Here is a 22,839-nt window from a genome sequence, read left to right on the forward strand (position 1 = left end):
GAGAAAACCAAGGTTCCATCGGGCTGGCAGGTGACTAGTGTGTCTAAGAAAGGAAGACAGGTGATTTTTTACTTCTTCCAGGGTGAATTTGATTCTGGGATGGTGGTTGTTTAAGTGTGTTAGGAAGGAGAGGAGTGCATCGGAGCCCATGTGGCAAATAGCAAACACATCAACAACATAGCGAAGCCAAATGGCTGGTTTTTGTGGGGCAGAGTTTGAGGCTTTCTCTTCAAAAGTCTCCATATAAAAGTTGGCCAAGGGTGGGGAGAGTGGAGAATCCATGGCTGTCCCCTCTATTTGTTTGTAGAATTTTCTTTGCCAAACAAAATAGCCCGAGTTCATTGTGAACTGAAATAGGGCTGTGATATCGGGAGGAAATTTAGCTTGGATTAGCCTCTTAGGATTCTTTGAGTGGGACATTTGTTAATAAGGAGGAGACATCAAAACTGACCATTATGTCAGTGTGTTTGAGTATAAGGTTTTCTATGCTGGCTTTGAAGTGGGCTGAGTTTTTTTATGTGTGAAGGTGTGTTGCCAATATAGTGTGAGAGAGCCTTGGCCAAACGTTTAGCTAGTTTGTATGTGGGGAAATCAATGCCATCCACTATGGGACGTAATGGCACATTTTCCTTGTGTATTTTTGGGAGTCCATAAATACAGGAGGGTGGGGGGGGTATGGAGTTAAGTGGTTTTAATTTGTTAGTGATTTCCACAGGCCAAGAAGTGACCTTCTTAAGGAGCCTGGAGTTTTCTAATTTGTGAGTTGGTGGGATTGTACTCGATAAGGAGGTGAGTAGCCCGATCTAACAATAGAGATTTCAGCTTACCTGTGTAATCCTTTTGGTTAAGCAATACTGTGGCTTTACCTTTATCAGCTTTGGTGATTATTATTTTCTTGTTTTTTTTTAATTCTAGTAGAGATTTAATTTCCTTACTGGGCATGTTGGCTTTTGGTGGTTTAGCTTTGGTCAGAACACAAGCCATATCCAGTCTAATATCGTTGGCGACGTGGTTTGGAAGGTGTCGTATCCTGCGTTCAATTCGTATCATATCATCTTCAGCAGGTATTCTTCTGGGTGCAATGGTGAAGTTGTGGCCACGTGCGAGGGCGTCAAGTGCTTCAGGTTTCACACTAAATGACGAAAGGTTGACTACTGTTTCGGTAGGAAGTTGTGGTTTCGAGATCAAGTTCTTTTTTAAATTTTCAAATTTTTTGATGTGTCATCTCGTACTTTTTTAAATTCTTCATGGATAGCTAACTTAGCTATCCGGGCACTCAAAGATGACCTTCCAAGCACCTTGAGCCATGAAATTTGGTCTATTTTATACGACTTCTCGTGCACTGAAGCGGGGAAAACCTGCTGAAGATATTATGAAACAAATTGAACGCGGGATACGACACCTTCCAAACCATGTCGCCAACAATATTAGACTGAATGTGGCTTGTATTCTGACCAAAGCTAAACCAAAAGTCAACATGTCCAGTAAGGACATTAAATCTCTACTAGAATTAAAGAAAAACAAGAAAATAATAATCACCAAATCTGATAAAGGGAAGGTCACAGTATTGCTTTACCAAAAAGATTACACGGGTAAGCTGAAAGCTCTATTGTTAGATCGGGCTACTTACCTCCCTATCGAGTACAATCCCCCCAAATTAGAAAACTCCACAGGCTCCTTAAGAAGGTCACTTGTTGGCCTGTGGAAATCACTAACAAATTAAAACCATTTAACTCCATACCCCCCACCCCCCTGTATTTATGGACTCCCAAAAATACATAAGGAAAATGTGCCAATACGTCCCATAGTGGATGGCATTGATTCTCCCATATACAAACTAGCTAAACATTTGGCCAAAGCTCTCTCACACTATACTGGCAACCCACCTTCACACATAAAAAATTCAGCCTACTTCAAAGCCAGCATAGAAAACCCTTACACTCAAACACACTGACATAATGGTCAGTTTTGATGTCTCCTCCTTATTCACAAATGTCCCACTCAAAGAATCCTTAGAGCTAATCCAAGCTAAATTTCCTCCCGATATCACAGCCCTATTTCACTTCACAATGAACTCAGGCTATTTTGTTTGGCAAGGAAAATTCTACAAACAAATAGAGGGGACAGCCATGGATTCTCCACTCTCCCCACCCTTGGCCAACTTTTATATGGAGACTTTTGAAGAGAAAGCCTCAAACTCTGCCCCACAAAAACCAACCATTTGGCTTTGCTATGTTGATGATGTGTTCGCTATTTGGCTCCGATGCACTCCTCTCCTTCCTAACACACTTAAACAACCAACACCCCGGAATCAAATTCACCCTGGAAGAAGAAAAAAAAACAACTGCCTTCCTTTCTTAGACACACTAGTCACCCGCCAGCCTGATGGAACCTTGGTTTTCTCAGTCTATAGAAAACCCACATATACAGGCAGATACATTCCCACCACCTCTCCTTGCAACAATATGGAGTCATTAAGACACTACACAACAGGGCTAAACTTATCTGTTCAAATGGCAATGCCTTAACCACAGAACTAAACCACATTCTCAACACTTCTTCAGCCAATGGCTACCCCCCCCCCCTAAAAAATTCCAAAAAATATTGAAACCAGTAACACCCCCCCCCCCCCCCCCCCCCATCACAACAAGGATTACTCTAAATTCATCACCATACCCTATATCTGAGGCACCTCGAAAAAATTACAAAAATCCTAAAAAATCATGACTTAACTTCTTGTTACAGACCATATAAAAAATTGGCATCCCTTATCCGCTCTACTAAAGACCCCCCCCCCAAGACCTATCTGGTGTATACCAGGTCCCTTGCAGCTGTAAGCTGTCCTACTTTGGCCAAACAGGCAGGACAGCAAATATCAGAATTTCAGAACACAAGGACTACATCCAGTTTCACCAATACAGCCATTCTGGTCTTGCTGACCATGCGGTGGATACCTGCCATAGAATACGGTGGAAAAAAGCCACGATAATACACCGTAGTAAATACAAATATGAAAGGCTTTTCATGGAATCAGCTTCAGCCATAAGAAACAATCCAAACCTCAACAAATTTGGCTGCATGAGACTGCTTCAAATTTGGGAAACCTACATCAGACCTTCAGCCCAATCGCCCAAGAATACCAACATTGCCTGCTAGAGGGCACCATCAGGACTTTAGGAGAAATAATAGCTTCTTGCCTCTTCCTCACTTACTGTTTGCTGTACCTGCATGCATGTGTCTTGTTCTTAAGTTTCTTGAAAATAGCAATGTGACGTTGCCGAAATACTGAAGTATATTAAAATTTATTTTAATGTATATCCTTGTTGATGTTGTAATTTCCTTAAATTATTTAGTAAAAATTGCATAACCAACGTCTAAGCCTTTCCACAAGAATGACTTCTCTCAGAATGGCAACTACAAGATAACTCGAGCGATGATTTTTTTTTTTTTTTTTTTTTTAAATACTCCTTTTGCCACAAAAAGTATCCAAAAAAAAAAAAAAAAATCAAAATTCCTCATTTTCCTATTGATTAAAGTAATTTGCAGACCGTGGCATCTGGGATCGCATTTGATGACCCTAGATAAATTCATCAGATAAATTGTAGCTGAGGCTGTTATTCATATGGATTGAATCAAAGGATATTTCTTTAGATCCTTTTCTCGAGTTCATCAAAACAAGTATGTATATATTGGACGTTTGAGACCAGTCTATGAGGTATTGGCAGCCTTCATCGGAGTTTATAGAGAATAGAACGTGGCTTGAGAGAGCGCTGGCTCAGGTTCTATTGTAGGATACGTCCCTTTGTGTTCTTTCATATGGAAGGAAGAAATTTCATATGGAAGGAGGAAACATGAAGGTATCTGTCCATGCGTGGGGGCTTTCTGAAAATTGAGATTTTGATATCTTCAGAGCATCTTGTAAGTTTTAAGTCTAAAAAAGAGAGACAGTTGTTGGATTCTAGTTCATATGTGAATTTAATTTTTTGATGAATGTTGTCAAGATAATCTAGAAAAATAATGGGGGTTGTTTAAATCATGTTCCCAAATAAGGAAAGCATCATCATCAATAAACCGGTACCAGATTTTAGGTTTTAGTGTTGAGGAATTAACTGCCTTTTCTTTGAAGTCTTCAAGAAATATATTTGCAAATACCGGAGAGAGCGGACTACCCATAGCTAATTCTGAGTTCTGTTTCAAGATCTAATCTCAAATTTGAAATATCTTGAATTAACACAGTGAGAAAGTGAGGAAAAGAATTTCTTGGATAATTTACTCTTGAGAAGATTGAGGACTTCCTGGGTAGGAACATTCGTTAAGAGAGAAACTGTATCGAAACTAGCCATTAAATCTGATTTGTTAAGTTTGAAGTCTTTGATTTTAGACACGAAGTCAGCTGAATTTTTTATATAAGAGAAGGATTTTCCTGTTAGGTTTTTCAAGAAAGAAGCAAGATATTTAGACAAGTTGTAAGTAGGCAAGTTGATACCTTCAACAATTGGTCTAAGTGGGGTGTGCACTTTATGGATCTTTGGGAGTCTGTATAATTGTGGGATTAGCGGATGAATAGATCTGAGGGAAAGAAGGATGGTCCTTGGCAACTCTGAGGTGGTTTTTAGCAAATTGTTGATTCTATTGTGGAGTTCTCTTATAGGGTCACTATTCAGTTCAGAGTAAGTGTCAATTTCCAGTAATTCAATAATTCTGTTATGGTAATCAGTTTTGTCTAAGATGACAGTAGCATTCCATTTGTCTGCAGGAAGAATTATGATATCTTCATTCTTCTTTAAGTTTTTAATGGCTAATCTTTCAGTATGAGAAATGTTATCAGATGGAGGGTCTTGCATGATTTATAGTAAATATAGTTTCCATACGTAGAAGGTTTGATTCTTGGTTTGATAGTGAGGAAGCAGCTTTTTCTATCTTTGTTAGGATAGGTTCTTTGGGGATGGATGTAGGAGCGAGAACAAAATTGAGACCTTTAGCAAGAACAGTTTCTTCTGTCGATGAAAGAGTATGGAAGGATTTATTTATGACAACTTTTTTTAAATAGGTAGAAGTGTGATGAGATGAGGAATGATCTTGCATATGTTTTAGATCAGCACTTCCGAAACTGTGGCCAACGACTCCCTCGGGGACAGTTAGTTTTGTTGAGGGGGCCGTGAAATAATGAAAACAAATTTAAAATGTTTTAAGACTAAGCGTGTGCCATATCAAATGTGTATGTAAGATGCTAAAAATGTAATATTTGCATTTGATTTTTGCAATATTCGCTGTGTATGTTTTGAATTGAATATAAATACAATATATATTATAATAATATATGTTTGTATTACGATTTTTTTTTCGATGGGGCTGTGAAATATTTTAATTTTTCCAAGGGGGCCTTTACATCCAAAAGTTTGGGAAGCACTGTTTTAGATAATCAAACTTTTTGATAAGATTAATTTTATTTGTGTTCTGGGATTTTGAAGCATTGAGAGTGCTAATTTCTTTTATTTTGTTCCAAGATAAATTGTCCAGAGAATTATTTAAGCAGTTTTCTAGAGAAGTTTTCTTAGAGAAATAAGCAGCTAGACTACGTTTGGTATCCACAATGCTTTCAGATAACAGATCCAGTTTAGCTCTGTGGTAAATTCTTTGAGCTCTAGCTGTTTTGATTGATTCCTTAAAATTAAGAAAATGAGGTATGATGGAATGGCACATACATCTTTTTAGGAAGACTAGTCTGTTGATGAATAAATCAATGCTTATGAGAGTTTTCTGATAATCCTTGATGAGCAAATTTAAATACTCGTCATAAGGAGTACTGATATCAGAGTTCATATTTACTCGGTTAATAATGTTATGAAAATAAATTTGACTTTGTATTTGTTCTTCAGGTGTCAAAACACCTGAAGAAGTTGATTTATCAACGAAACTAGTAGTGTTTAACAATTAAACCTTATTCTTTTTTTTATTCTCGGTGTTATAGTCATTCAAGCTATATTTATTTTCATAATATTATTAACTGAGTAAATATGAACTCCGATATATATACAGACACACATACACGCACATACATGTGGATACTTATTGAATTCATTCTGTCCCTTCATTTATCAGTGTATTTGCATGCATAAGTAAATCTGCTCTGGTTTTTGAGAAAATTTGGCATTTTGCATCTTTACTAAAATTTATTGAGCCTTCTCAATTTTGGATTAAATATCAGGTCATTTTAAGTACCAACATTAGATAGCATGATTTTAAATTACAAAAAATTTCACATTACGAGCAACAATAAATAAATTATATGTAGATTTACTCATACATCTCATAGTACTGGGTTTAATTTGCTGTGATATTGGGATGTGTCAACATATAAGACTGCCATTGCATTGTTTGCTGATTTAACTGATTAATTCAAACAAAAACTATGATAAATCAGCATTTATAATAATAACAGCATGTTATAAACAGAGGTAGCATTAGCAAAAATTTTAGTTGGTAATGCTGTGAGTTAACTGCAGGTATTTTGTTAAAAGAGAACACAAATTTTTTTATCATTCTAATGGATCATTTCCATTTTTGTTATATGATGCAATGTAAATGCATTGGTAAAGATCAGTATCTAGTATTCTGGTTAGCACTGCACTAGCCTTTGATAGTAATAATACAAATTTGAGCTGAGGTGTAAATAAAAATGATAAATGTAACAAAAGATAGGAGTTACACGTGATGTATGATACAGTAGTGCAAACTGCAGTGCTACATTGACTAAAAGTTGATCAACAGATCAGAAGCTACTGATCTAACAGTGTTTACATTCAATCAGAATTTGTTCTAGTGGAAAAATTCCATAATCCGACAAGTCTCTAATTTATTTATGTTTGATTGCAGAATTTATATCTCATCCAGAAAATATTCAAAATTTATAGTACATACTATAACTGAACCAAGTGCTAAGTAGAAAATTATCAGTTTCTATTTAAACACACTGGGATCGATTTCCAGAATTAACAGAAGAAGAATCTTCTTCCGTGACAAAAAAAAAAAAAAAAAAAAAAAAAAAAAAAAAAAAATTATTATGCTCGCCTGGTTGGCTGAATGTTTAGTGTATTCACTCTCCAGCAAAAAAAGGCTGCAGGCATAGATGTTTGTGATTGTGTGGTAGATGACATTGGTGGAGTTGCAGTTCATTGTAGTTGGTGGATTGAGTGGTGAAGACGAACTGTACAGTAGGTGCCTTCCCTTGATGAGTCTTTGGACTCCCTGGAGGTGTTAAGTAGTAGTAATAATAATAAATAATTTTAAAAAATTTAATTTAAAATAAAAAAAAGAAAAGAAAAGAGGCTCAATATTATATATATATATATATATATATATATATATATATATATATATATATATATATATATATATATATATATATGTCTGAAGTTGAATTGATGGAGGTGAAATGATTGCTGCTCAAGCTATTGTACATTTTGAGGAGTGGCAGAATTACAGATACAAGCTTACAGCTCAGATATGGAAGTGCCTGTAAAAGAATAGAGTAGAACATCTGTTTCAGGAAGTGAAGTGAAGTGAATTAGTAAGAGAGGAGAGTTATTTAATCGATCTGATTATGCTCTACTGAACTGTATCAGAAATTTAAGACATTCTGGAAAGTGCTTTCCCAAACATGAGAGCATTATTTCATATCTGTATGGATAGTGAATTTATAGAACTAAGCATTTATTCAGATGAGAAACAGTTACTGAGATAGGGGGAAAAAAAGAAGAAAGAGAAGATAAAACAACTTTCGGGAATATTACTGTACAAGGAAAGGCTGTTCTCTAATATCTCCAGTGTTGGAGATATTAGAGAACAGGTTTCTGTCTAGATTTCTTCACACCTCTCCACAGCATTAGGAAAGAGATGAGTGATGCAAACAAGTGGCATCCTGGGAATGGCTGTGAATCCAGTGTCATTCATACAAAAAAAAGGCTTAGATGTTGTTCATTATCTGTAATAAAGCTTAACAGTATAATTATCACCAAGAGGGAAAAAAATTATTTATTAAACTCACTAATATTTTGTTGGTTTTCTATCCAGTATCATCAGGGCACAATGAAACCATGAAAGGTGCACAGCACTAAACCAAGTAATTGTAGAAACAATTTAAATTGTAACTGACACCTAATGTCCTTATGTGGTGCCCCCCTCTATGGATCAGATAAGTTAATTCAGGAAAGTCTGGCTATTAAGACTTAAAATGATAGCCTCCCAGATCTTTAGTAAATAAAATATAAATTACATATTTAGTTTAATCCTTTATCCAAGTGTAAGCAAATAAAATTTGCACAAGTATCTTCAGGACTGGGGCGACTCGTTGCAAAGATGGGCAAACTTCACATTACTTGCCTTAGTATCCACATCACATCACTTGCCTTAGTCCTGAATATACTTCAGGCACAAACTTTGTTTGCTTATACTTGGATAAAGGATTAAACTAAATATATAATTTATAGTAACCAAGTGGAAAAAACTTCCAACATCTTTCTCTAATCCAGAGTAATTTAATAATAAGGTGTGACACCTTTTGGCAACTCGAATAGGTAAACATGACTTCTATATTGCTTCAACTTGGTATCACCTCTGGGTCTGGCTTCCACTGAAGAGACCTCAATAGGAAACAACTCAACAGATACCATAGCGTGAGGAACGAACAGCCATGGAACCACCTTAATAAGAGGTAAGTCATGCCTGCAGATCCTATGGGGCATACTTTGCACAAGCATATGATAACGATCAATGGGAATTTTGGATTTGTAATGAGATCCTGAACTGTTGTGGGGAAGACGTCGCTTGACCTCACCCAATGCTCCACTTCATCACACAAATGTTCAATAGGGTTGAGATCAGGGCTCTGTGGAGGTCAGTCATGTGTGGTGATGTTCATGTCCACAAACTACGCAGTTACAGCAGCAGCAGCCTTCTGATACAGTGCATTGTGTTGCTGAAAGAGACAACTGTCATTTCCACAGAAATTCCACAAAGTAAGAAGCACTGCATTGTACATAATGTTCGGATACCTCTTGGAGTTCAGTATTCATGGTGCCACAAAACAGAGGTCCAAAACCAAACCAGAAAACAGGACCATACATCACAATGCCACCTCCAAGTTCAGGTAAGACATGTTCACTAGGCATCTGCTACACCTGTCCATCTGCTTGGCAGAGGATGTAGTGCGATTCATCGCTCCATAACACAGCTTTCCAAGGTTCCATGTTCCACTGTACATGCTCTTTGCACAACCGAACATGATGCTGCTGCTGCACGCTGGTTTGGGTAATGTGGAGGCTTGCATATTGCAGTCCCACCATATAAATTCATGTTGTGATCCTCATTTCTATACGTTTTTATCCAGATTCGTGTTCCAGTCAATGCCCTGAATACGTGACAGCTGACGAATGGTGGTGTTTACAGGTGAGCATGGTGGGGCTACAATATATATTGTAGACCACCACACTCTACATATTGAATATATTATATTCAATATATTGGCTACAAACACATGACTTGTTACATGGCATGATACACCTCGCCCATGGAGGTATCCATGACTTCTTTCCAAGCATGGTGTGTGTTCTTTCAAGTCAAGAAGTTTTATTTTAGCCCAAGAAGAATCAATGCAGAATGTTTATGTCAGAGAGATGACATATAAACATTCCACAGTGATTCTGCTTGGGTTAATGACAAATATTTATATGTCAGACAGATAGTTAGATGTTAATTCAAAAATTTGTGACAGCTAGTTTACAACTGGGTGAGGAATCACAAAGAATCTAGCTAAATCAGAATAATGACAGATCTGCAAACTGTAAGGAGAAAAAAAAATAATTTACCTTATCTCATTATGATTTTTAATTATGCACTAAACACAGTACATAAAGATATATTTTTCAAATCATATTTTGTTACCTACCCTTGACCATGATAAACTAGCTTGGTAGCATTTAGATGTATGACCAAAGCAGAAACATTCAAAGCATCCTTTGGGATTACTGGCACTAAGCCCAAACGTATCTTCTTTACAACGATCACATGTTCTTCCCCCAGTATTTACCTAAATAAAAATGCATATAAGCTATGATAATGGAAATCATCATGTCTTTATGATGTTTATCACATTTAGTATATTCAAATTATTTATGAAGTTGGGTTATAATCTAGTCTATTATGTGCCTTCAAAATGAAGTTATAAACTTACCACACAAGTGAAAAGTTTCTGATGTGTAGTGTTCTCTCTAACCTTATTAACTGCTTAACACAGAAGCAGTGCCTCTGGGTTAAAGGATTAACATTGCTAAATAATAAAATACTGCACGGATAGGCTTATGTGTTTGTCACACATGTCGAATTGGATTTAAATGGTACTGATGCGAACACAGATTGATATGAAAATAACTATTTATTAACTTAAAAGCTAATATTTCACTGGTATTATATCCAGCATCTTCAGAGCACACAAACAAAGTTTGTTACAAATGCGAGACAACCACAATCCGGTGTAACAGTGGGGCTAGTATAAGTAATTGCAGCGTGCAACACAAGACTAAAGTCCTAATAAGGCACCATCTAAGTTAAAAAAAAAAAAAAAAAGTTTTGGACAGTAGTCCAAAGCTTTGAAAATATAGTAGTCCAAATAGCACTCTTTGAAAGTTCAGAAAAATGGTAGTCCAAAGTTTTGAAAAAAAAATAAAAAAATAAAAATAAATAAATATTAATTTGATCTTAGGATGACTGTCTCCCAAATCTTTGGTAGATTTATAAAGCCATACTTGTTAAGGTTTGGAGTATGTTTTAAGGCTTCTGTTGATTTCAGGAACAACCTCTCTGACTTGTAGAAGCTTCTGTGCAGTACTTTTGGTTTTTTCCAATTGATCCTGTGTGCCGAGATATCCAAAGCATGGTCTGCCAGACCGAATTGCCATAGCGAAAGTGCTGGATATATTTTTTGTGTTCACTGAGGTGGATGTCCACAGTTCTTCCTGTCTGTCCGTAGTAGGCTCGATGACATGAACAGAGCACTTCATTGACTCCTGGATGTCATAAAGGAGTGAATCTGTCCTTAGGTGAATGGATGAGAGTTGCCAATTTCACATAAGGTTTAAATACGGTGCACAGTTGGTGTTTGTTAAGCACCCTAGATATCTTTTCAGATGTACCTTTACTGTATGGGATAGTGATAGTTTTGTTGTAGTCTTCTGTGGTAGATAGTGGGGGGATTTCTGGGTAGCATTTAGTATTTTATCTATCATATGGGGTTTATAGCCATTGGTTAGGAAGGTGTGATGCAGGTGAGAAAGTTCAGCAGTGAGAGCAATGTCATTGGAACAGATTGCTCTAGCTCTATGGGTTAGTGTTTTTAAGATACCATATTGTTGAGAAGGATGATGGTGTGATTGTTTGTGTATCTCCCTGTATGTGTGGGTTTTCTATAAACCGAAAATGATAAGGGACCTTCTGGAATACGTGTGATCAGTGTGTCGAGGAAGGGCAAGCAGTCATTGGCTTCTTGTTCCATTGTAAAGTGGATTTTAGGGTGCTGGCTATTTAGATGCACTAAAAATGTATTCAACGTGTCTGGGCCATGTGGCCAAATAGCAAACACATCATCAACACAGCGTAGCCAGAGGCCAGGTTTGAGAGTGGCTGTGTTGATAGCTAGCTTTTCCAGATGTTCTATGTAGAAGTTGGCTAAGGAGGAGAGAAAAGGGGGATCCCATAGCTGTTCCATCTAATTGTTTGTATATTTTCCCTTTCCATGTAAAATAACTGCCTGTACTGTGAATTTAAATAGCTGAAATATATCAGGGGGAAATTGTGAATTTAGTAAGTTAAGTGTTTCAGTCAATGGTACATTAGCGAATAATGAGGTGATCTCAAAACTCACCATTAGGTCTGAACTATTTAAGGTGTGGTTTTCTAGAATACTTTTTAGGTGGGTAGAATTTTTAACAAAAGAAGGAGAATTGTTTGTGCATGTGGCTAGTAGTTTGGCTAAATGTTTAGCTAGTTTATATATAGGACTGTTTATACTATCTACAATAGGGCATAAAGGTGTACCTTGTTTGTGAATTTTTGGAGCTCCATATATTCTGGGTGTTTTAACATGAAAAGGTTTGAGTTCGTTGACAGTTTCTTTTGGCCAGGAAGTGACTTTGTTCAATAATTTGCACACCTTATTCTTTTGTGAGTTGGTGGGATCTCGATCTATAATTTGATATGTTGACCGGTCTTGGAGAAGTGTGTGCACTTTGCTTTCATGTTCTTTTGTATCCATTACTACAGTGGCATTTCCTTTGACTGATTTGGTTATTGTAATGTGGTTATTATTGTGTAGCTCTTTTAGAGCCATTATTTCTTTATGTGGGATATTATTTTTGGGAGGCTTAGAATGGATTAGGATATTGGCCATGTCTAACCTAATATTACTGGCAATTGCTGGATGCAGGTCGTATATTCCATGTTCAACGGAAGCCATTATTTTGGTTTTTGGAACTTCTTTAGGAGTAACAGCAAAATTGTGTCCATGACTTTAATGCACTCGTGGCTTCTTTGGTTAAGGTTACCGATGATAAGTTCACAATGATGCCATCTTGATGTAATTGTGGCCACTACGTACCACTGCTGAAGTGGTACGTAGTGGCCACAATGAAGGATTGCTGAAGGATTTCAAATTTCTTCTGGTGCCAGTTTTTAACTTTAGCGAATTCTTCGTTAGCTATAGAGCCGGATATTCTATCCAGGATGTCCCATAGCTCAAGGTTCAAAATGTCAGATAGTATATCACATAGTGCACTGATTAAAGAATTTATTTTTGAAAGTTCTTGGTGAGTACCGTATACCTGTTCTCATAATAGTGCTAAACTCGTTCGTTTATAAATACATTGGGCTTTGGCCAAGTGTAACTTGTTCTTAATTTTTATACAGTTTGGTATCAAATTGGTATCTCGGCACATTTTTAAGAAGGCTAACCTGTTCAGTTGCCACGCCAATTTTACTTTCCACTTACCATATTGTAGTGCCTTGCGTACGATATTATCTCCGTGAAGAATATTTAACCGTGTGGATAGGCTTATGTGTTCGTCACACATGTTGAATTGGATTTAAACAATATTGATGCGAACACAGATTGATAAGAAAATAACAATTTATTAACTTAAAAGCTAATATTTCACTGGTATTATATCCAGCATCTTCAGAGCACACAAACAAAGTTTGTTACAAATGCAAGACAATCACAATCCAGTGTAACAGTGGGGCTAGTATGAGTAATTGCAGCATGCAACACAAGACTAAAGTCCTAATGAGGTACCTTCTAAGTTAAATAATAATAATAATAATAATAAAAAAAAAAAAAAAAAAAAACAGTAGTCCAAATAGTAGTCTTTGAAAGTTGTCTTGCATTTGTAACAAACTTTGTTTGTGTGCTCTGAAGATGCTGAATATAATACCAGCGAAATATTAGCTTTTAAGTTAATAAATAGTTATTTTCTTATCAATCTGTGTTCGCATCTATACTGTTAAATCAAATTCAGTATACAATACCATTATCATCATTACATTTCCTGATATGTATCACCAAGGCATGTACAGAATATTAAGAGAGTCTAACTCTTAATTGTGTGAACAAAACTAATCTAAGGTAGTAAGGTAATATGGAAAAATACCAACAGAATGACAAAGGTGTGGTTGGATTGATGTGGTTAGCAATGAAATTTAATAAGACATAAATGTAGCAGCTAACCATATTGAACTCCTAACAATTGACATTTTAATTTGGAAAAAAAACTGCTGATAGGAGGTTGATAATGAAAACAGGAAAATGAAAAACTTTTCGTTATCATTTTTCACTTTTTTTATGAGCCTCTTATCAACTTCTTTCCAAATTAAAATGTGAACTGCTGGGCCTTCAAGATTCACATAATCTTTCAGCCTAGCTCTTGGTTTCTCTCTGGGTATTTTTCCTGCCCATTCTTGTATCAAACACCCATTTTTTTTTTTAACTTATCTTTCCTCTCTCTTTCCTTCTGTTTAAATGACATTACCTTAGATTTGCTCTGCTCGTCACACAATTCTGAATGCTAATAATGTTGAGTTATTTTCTGATATCTTCATTTTAATAAAGTTCTACTAGTGTAGGGTCATATGTCCATTGCCTAATTTTCCTCAGAATTCTAATATCTGTGGTATCTCACGCAGAGTATCTTGATTGGGCTTAGAGCCAACTATGGTATTTTTAAAAGCTCTTGAGGTAACCCAGTAAGTAAGAAGGTGATCACACAGTAGGTGATGAAAATCAATCTACTACATAATTCATTTTTAACAATACTGAATAAGAACTAATAATGTAAAAATGAATAAACATAAAAAATCTTTAATTTTTTCAGGCTTCATGTGAATGAAGACATTTTCACATCTCTGTTAAAGACTTTTATATTTTTCTTCAGTGTTAAAAGTTCAAGACATCTTTAGTTTACAACAGTATTACAAATGTCCCTATTACTCACCTTACAGGGACACTGTCCCATGTCATCACATTGACATTGATGTCCGGTTGTCTGACATTGAATAAGTTCTGTACCCATTAGATTACAATCACATCTAAGACAGTTGGGAAAACTATAGTAACCAGGATGACAACGATTACAATGACGTCCTTCAAATCCTTCTAAGCATATACAGTTCCCTGTATTAGGATCACATGTTTGACTTGGAGATCCTCGAGAACTACAGTTGCAAGGCTAAAATAAATGAATGAAGACATTATCATAAAACATGCTCAGAAATATTTTTACAAAAATTATCTTAATTAATTCATAAACAGATTTAAATCCTAAAAATCTTTTAGGATTTAGGTTAAAATCTTTAAAAGGAATAGTCTCAGCCAAGAATGTGACTCAGTAAGTTGAAGCAAAGAAACTTTGGCAAATATAGAGTAATAGAACTGATTTTTGATTGCTGGTAATAACAATCAGAAGTATTCAAATATATTGGTTTACGTTACAAACATATCTGAATCAATGGTGCAACTGTGATAGCATGAAAAACCATAACTGTTTAAATGTCTTGAGTCTGTGAAACATCATGGAAAATTTTTAAATGAGGACATTAATTTATGAAAAAACTGTAAAAGTGATTTAAAAAGAGGTGGAAAAACCTGACTCTGGATGATTTAAATTCACACTCAAGAAAACTAAACAGAATATGGAAGCAAACAATCATCCCCCCCCCCACACACACACACCCATTTTCCAAATAATTTGCTCTGATTTCTAGTTATATATTTCTTCAGAGATCAGTTACTATTGCAGACTTATTTAACATTTATGAACATAACATTAAATAACTTCCACTCATGAAAGGTCTTTCAATATAGAGATGGCAATGCAATGACAAATTATTATGAATGCTTTGTAAAAATATACAAATATGTAATACTTCACACATGAATGCTAATAAAGCAAAATCAATGATAATCAGAAATTTAAAGATAGAGCTCTTAAACTATCATTCCCAAATAATGTAATAACATCCTCATAAACAAATGACAAACATTTCTGTAAAACTACAAAGGTCTAGCAAATAAATGCAATATAGTAATTATTATTATGAGCTATTCTATAGAGTCCTCGGACTCATCCAACAAGGCACTAAACATAATTCCAAGTATTAACCGAACATTTTCACATTATCAATCATATTTTACTTTGAATTTATTCACAGTAATGGCACATGCAACAGACTCTGGCAACCTATTCTATTCATTTACCACTCTTCAAGCAAAAAACTTAGTCCTGATTTTTTGAAGTTCGGAAAACTACCTGATAACTACACTCTTACTCGGTTTCCAAGGATTGCCCCTAGTTCTCCCAACACCAGACCTGTTCTGACAAAAAATTTTCTCTGAATTAATCTTGTAAAAACCCTTCAATAATTTGCATGTCTCAATCATATCACTCCTTTTCCACCTATCAACCAATTTCTACAAGCCACAAACCTTCAACCTGTCATAAAATTCATTCCATAGACCCGATACCATCTTAGTCACTAGCCTTTGGATCCTCTCCTCATCCCCAAGCAACCTAGTTGACCAGATAGTAGGTAAGACCCCATCTTGGTAAGATGGGGTCTTACCAAGGCTCTATAAAGAGGTATAATAATTCATTTGTCTCTGCTCATCAGGATTTACCTTGATGGACATGTTGTTTCATTCTGGGTGTTTCCACAAAAGTTTCCAGTGATGGTGATCTTGGGCCATTCTTCTCCATTTGTTTCCTATCACTCTAGTTAGAGGATCTTCCCATCTAGCTGAAGGCTTACTGGGTTTTCTCTTGGTTGATATTGGATACCAATTTGTGACACAGTAGGTCCACCTGTTATCATTGAGTCTTGCAATTCGAACTGTCCACTGTGCCTTGTTGTCATATATGGCTTTCACCACTTCTTTTACTCTGGGTAATTTGACGATAGTTGTATTTGTGATGTGGTCTTTTTTACTTATCTCTAAGATTCTTCTTTCTATGGCATGCTGAGTTTGTAGACTAAGTTCTTCTTTTTGCGTGGTGCTCCAAGTTTTGGAGGCATAGGTTAAAGATTAGAGGACAAGGACACAGCTGTTAAACATGCTAGCTCTTATTTTGATATCTAGCTTAGGATCTGTGATTATGGTTTGATATGGTTAAAGAAGGTCCATGCAGCTCTTTTTTTTTTTTTTTTGATATTTCTTCAGAAATATCATTGTCCATGTTTACTGTTTGACCAAGGTATGTGTAGGATTCTATACATTCTATGATGAAATTATTTAGTTAGATGGTGTGCGTTTGGTAGTATTTGTTTCTCATCCATTTGATTTTGTCATAGTGAATTTTTAGTCCTATCATGCATCATGCACTTGATGAAGCATTGCTTCAAGTTGTGGAAGGTCTTCAGCTACGAATATTATACCATCTGCAAACATTAATATGTGGAACAGCTCTCTGTCGATGTTTATGCCACCGTTTAAGTCAATTTTCTTTAAAGCATTTTCAGTACACGTAAAAAGTTTGGTGATATGACATCTCCTTGTCGCACACCTCAGTTTATGGTGATTGTTATAAGGTCATCAAATAAAGTTATTTGTGTAGAGCTACCAGTGTTAATTTCTTTAATTAGATTTATATAAACTGGATCAATGTCTTATTCTAGCAGTGTCTGTAAAACTGTTATCTTCTATGGTGTTGAAGGCTTTTAAAGTCGATAAATAGAAAGCAAAGAGGGATCTGGTTTACATTGTTCACTGAGCTGGGTGACTACTGGTATGAGATCAATTGTAGAATAATCTTTTTTGAATCCTGCTTGTTCTTTAGCAGTGTTCACCCTAAAGGTGAATTTTGATTCTGTTTTGATATAATTTTTGTCATTAACTTATATGTGGTAGCAGACATATAGGATGGTAATTCTTGATGTCTTCTATATTGTCTTTTTTGAATAGGAGAATAGTTTCTGATGTCTTCAATTTTGATGGTAAATTTCCTTCTTTTTAGGTACTAAGTAAATCTTTTGGTCAGAGCTTTATAAAGTTGTGGTCCTCCTTACTGAATATCTTCGATTTTCTTCTGATCAGTGCTAAGCTGTATTTGGCTTCATGTTTTTGAGTGCATATTCTATTTCATCTGGGAGCACTTCTGGTAATCATATATATCATCAAGTTTTGGTTTTGGTTCGGATAAAGGATATTTTGATGCAAAACAGTCATTGTAAAAGTCTTGTACTATCTTTTCCATTTTGTGTGTGGGGGGGTGGGGGGGTGCCTTCTTTCATCTTGATCTAGTAATGCTGTTGGGATTGGCCTTTTCATAGTTAAATTCTCAACTCTTTTTATATTAAGCGGCATTTCTCACTCTTTTTTCCCTGTAGGTTTGATAGTCCTCTGGGATCGTCTTTCTTAATACTTTGCAAATAATTTTATATCCAACTTGTGAGTTTGGTTTATCTTTCAGTTCTCTTCTCTTTTTTAGTAAATTCAAAGTTTGTATGGAAAGTCTTTCTTTTTGGAAGTGTTGCTGAATTTTCCATGCACTTGGATAGATTTTCCAGGAGCATGTTATAATCCTTGTCAATGTCATGTTTGGTAATATTCCATTTTATTCATCAGAATATTCTTCAGTTACTAAGTAATCTGATGAGCTGCTTTAGCCATGCCACTTTTGCAATATGTCTCTAAACTTCCCTATCCACTAATATCCCCAAATCCCTGGCTTCCTCAATTTCCTGGAGTGCAGTTCCATTAATGTGACACATAGCTGGTAATCTTTTCATCCCAAAATGCATTACCTTACACTTTGCCACATTAAACTGACATCAATTCTCCTTTGACCAGGCTGCCAGTCTATCTAAATCATCCTGCAAAATTTTAATATCATCTTTATTAACTATTGTTCTACTCAATTTTGCATCATTGGCAAACAATAGAATAGTTCCTCTTGGATCCTTTCCAATATTGTTAATGAACAAATTAAATAGTAGTGGCCCAAGAACAGAGCCCTGTGGTAGTCACAGGCCTTCTTACCTGGCTCTACTCCCAAATAAGTACTCTCTGATATCACTCCATCAACCATCCTCTTATCAACTTCACCTTTATATTCATTAAATCCCCTCTGACACTATAAGCAGATCTAACAGTCTTTGACCTTGAATTCCTTCTGCCTCATCTTCTTGAGGTAGTTGTCTCGGAACAACTCAACAAATTCACGTTTCATTCTTCTCACAGCTACCCAATTGATGTTTGGATAATTAAAGTCTCCCCATTATGATTACTCGTTTCACACCCATCATGTTTATTTGGTAATGCATGTCTTCATCACTGGCAACTGATCCAATAGGTCTATAACAACATCCCACTATGTATTCGATCTTGTTGGACTCCACCTCACACCAGATGGCTTCGAACTCACTCCACATGAAAAACTGTTATTAGTATTGTAGTCATAGGTCTCAATTGTAAATGGATTCAATTCATCTAATATCATTAGCAGCACATTCCCTCCTCTCCTATCTATCCTTGCTAAAAATATTGTTCCCTTAATCTTTTAATATTATGTAAACTGTTTATAAATAAAGTGTTGCTGCTGCTGTTTTTGTTAATAAAAGTGTCATTAGCATAAAGAATTTATTTTTCTTCTTCCTCTTACAAGCTAAACTCAATGATCTCTTACTGTTGATATGGTGGTATTACTGTTGATATTACTGTTAATCCTACCTGCATTGAGTACTATGTCTGTCAGTTGTGTATATTCTCAGGTCAGTTTGTTGGTCTTATCAGATGAACAATCCTGTCCTGTGCACAAGACTGGGTAGCTATCATTCACCTGAAACATCTTATAAAGGTTCTTTGTGTCCTACACAAGATACTATCCCAGATATTTCCAACTAAGAGGCTATTGTGACTATGATATGGAGTGGCTGTGATATGGATGCTCCTTAAGGAATTTGAGTTAACTTTTATATTAAATGAAAATGTTATTCAAAAGAAAATCCTTATTATTCATGCAAAATCTGCATGCATGATATCTAATCAAGTTGTTCTTTAATTCTGTAAAACTAAACTTTTTAAGAAACTGGAACAAATTATTTTAAAGAGAATTTCAGCAATGTCCCAGAAACATGCTATTACTGTCTGTTGAAAAGTATACTTTTCAGCAAGCAGAATATATTTTTACAATGCATGTACATTCAAAACAGATAGCAAGTTAAACTGTCAGCATTCTACATCTGCAGTAATATGAGATAATTAAACTAGAACTCAATGTATTTAAATTAAAAGAAGATAAAGAATGTACAAAAATATACAAAACATTTATTTATTTATTTTACCTTGCATCCTATTACAGAATCATAACCCCAAGCATTTGAAGAGCAGAATTGACATCTGTTTCCAGTTGTGTATGGAGGACACACACATCTGCCTGTTTTTGGATCACAAGTTCGACCAGGAGAATCACATGGATCACATTCTTAAAAAAAAAGTATAAAAAGAAAAATAAATTAAGAGATTCATTTTTTTTTTGACAACTTAAGAGCTGTTTTAAAATATTAAAACAGGATAATTAAATTACATTCGGATGTCACATTTAATGAAAACAAGTATTGTAATTTATGAAAATCTGATTGCTCAATAAAGCAATGTTCTCATCCATTAAATTTCTGATTTTTCACTTATAGTACCACGATCATATCAGATATGTCATGAAATGATTTTGTGTGTGTGTGTTCAAGATATTGATAACTGCATGCATTCACCTTTCAGTATGATTAATTAAAAGGTACCTGTGGCATGACTATTAACAATAAATTACACGATAACCACGGTAATTTACTTTAATGAAATGAAAGTACATATATTTTGTACTGAAAATAACAGTATATCACCAGTGTGTAGAAACGAGCAAATCAAAGGAACAGGAATACAAGATACATACAGCAGTCGGTGGTTTACCAATTAAAAACAGTTGCCACGTGCTAGAAATTAATATTAATAAATAATATTATTAAAAATATTATTAAAACTATTTTTGATAGTTACATAAGATAAGAATCTCACAAACTTTTGAGAGAGAGAGAATCGTTCCACTTGAAATTTGGCCAATGTAAAAGGGCTTCACAACTTGTTCATATTTAAACCTGCTTCTATGGAGAAGATGAGCTTCATCCCACTGGATACTATGCTTAGTGTCAATATTATGCTGTGCCAGACCAGATTTTTTTGAAGTTTCATGTACTCGATATAATATTGATGTTCATTAATTCTTTTTTCCACAGAACGGCCTGTCTGCCCAAAGTATGTTAGATTATATTCACAGCGTATCTGGTAAACACCAGCTAATGATGGAGGTGACAGTTTTTCTTTTGTAGATGGCAAGAGGTGAGAAATTTTTTACTGTTAATGTTTCTAAGAGAAGGACAATTCTTATATTTGTAGTTAAAAAATAACAATAGTTCTGTAATAATGCAATGTAAAGTTGACTTGCAACAATACCTCATAGGGTTTGGGGAGAGAAGTCTTCTGTTAGAATAAGTGGTAGGGTCACAGATTCCCTTTTCTCACAGAGTTAGGAAAGTCACAAAATATACAAAACATCCATGCCCATGGCGGGATTCAAACCTGCAACCTCTTGGCTGGAGAGCGGACATGCTAACCAGGCATGTCCACTCTCCGCTCAGACAACCAGGATGGCTTTCAGCCCATGATTTGTTATAATAGCATCAAACCCCCCCAGTATTGAACCTTTCCTATGCTTATATGATAAAGAATTAAAAGCACATAATAATCTTACCATCAAAAATTATGGTACTAGCAGCTTCCTAAAAGAATGGGATATCTGGATTATATAATCCTTAGCCCTCACATGGCACTAATGTATGATAGATTTAACAATCCCTTTACTAAGTAGAGCTAAGAGCCTCCGTAGCACAGTCACTGTAGACAAAGCCCTTTGGTCAGAAAGAAGTGGGTTCGATTCCCGTCCATGACGTGAGGAACCTTTGGTCTCTTTCGACTAAAGGTGAATTAGCCGGTCTCTTATGAAGGTAGAGGGTTTTTTCTCCCAGAAACTAAGGTTTTTTTTATCCCTCAGAACAGGCAAACCGCCCCTGTGAACACACACACTGCTATAGTCAAAAAATACATATTAATCCCTCATTAGGAGGGCTCAACCAGTCTTAAGGGGCAGTCAAGGAACAGGGGAGAACCTTACACGAATAAATAAACCAAGTAGGGCTCATATATAAAGATGTGTTATTTAAAATTACATTCAAAATGTAACATGTCACATTCATAACATTTTTCTCTCTCTCTCTCTGTATGTGCGTGTGTGGTGCACACATGTGGTTTTTTTTGGAGGGGTGTGTGTGAAGATGCCCTAACAAGCAATAAAATAATAAAATATAAGAGACAACAAATCCTATTTTATATATGCCTTAAATCATTATTCATACTTTTAGTATATCTGAAACATACCAATAGTAGTACCAAGTTTTCTATGACTAAAAAAAACCAAAAACTTCCAATAATAAGAAGTTTTAGTTTTGGTTGTCAAATATACTTTCTACTGGCACTTGCCTGTTTGCTCTATACATCACTGAAATTGCTATTCAATAATCTCTTTTTTCGTTGTTGTTGTAAAGAGATTTTAGCCTTGCCAAAGAGCATGATAGCCATTATTAAATCATTGGTCTTAAATTGGATAACTTAGTCTGCACATAGTTATAACAATGATATCTATCAAATGTTAACAGTTATTAGATTTGAAATGGAAGATAAGAGAGAGCGAGAGAGAGAGATACAAGAGAATTTGTTAGTTCAAAAAAGTATTTTACAGACAAAAATAAGTAACACGGTTTATCTCCATAAAAGAACTTATAAATAAATGAATGTAACTGTGTTGAGAATTAATACTGTAAGTGGAGAGTACCCAAAAAGTGACAATTAAATTAATTTACCAGAAGAAAAGAAATTCCTGTAAAGCATTCTATTTTAATGTTTGGGGAAATGCTAAAATATATTATACTCTTAAAAACACAGATATAGCTGCAATAAGGATATAACAAAATAAATTTTCTTTTATACAGCACAAATATACCCTCTGTCCAAAACGAAACCGAACTTTTAGAAAATAGAAGAAACTAGTGGCGCCACCTATTGTATCTTTTTGTTGTCGAAAGTGGCAACTCCTTCATTAGTGTTGTGTCAACTATTTATGATATTTGTTTCATTAGAAGCCGAGTTATAGTGCCAAGAGTGACAGTGTGTTTTGACGAATGGTTGGAAAATGA

The 22,839-nt window shown here is 35.4% G+C and overlaps 1 protein-coding gene across 1 annotated transcript in view; it reads right to left on the minus strand.

Annotated features, from left to right (window-relative positions):
- The window catches only part of LOC150101107 (laminin subunit alpha lam-3-like), a 789,889-nt gene that overhangs the window by 402,855 nt on the left and 364,195 nt on the right, over positions 1-22,839 (minus strand). Inside the window, exons 24-26 of the mRNA XM_090402236.1 lie at positions 19,882-20,021; positions 14,538-14,771; positions 9,947-10,087 (exon numbers count right to left, since the gene is read on the minus strand). Of these exons, the coding sequence (XP_090258362.1) occupies positions 9,947-10,087; positions 14,538-14,771; positions 19,882-20,021 (515 nt within the window). The remainder of the gene's footprint in view (positions 1-9,946; positions 10,088-14,537; positions 14,772-19,881; positions 20,022-22,839) is intronic.

Source organism: Typopeltis vanoorti, chromosome 12 (genome assembly GCF_054136105.1).
Source record: "Typopeltis vanoorti isolate ZY-2024b chromosome 12, IOZ_Tvanoo_1.0, whole genome shotgun sequence".
Taxonomy (NCBI): Eukaryota; Metazoa; Arthropoda; class Arachnida; order Uropygi; family Thelyphonidae; genus Typopeltis; species Typopeltis vanoorti.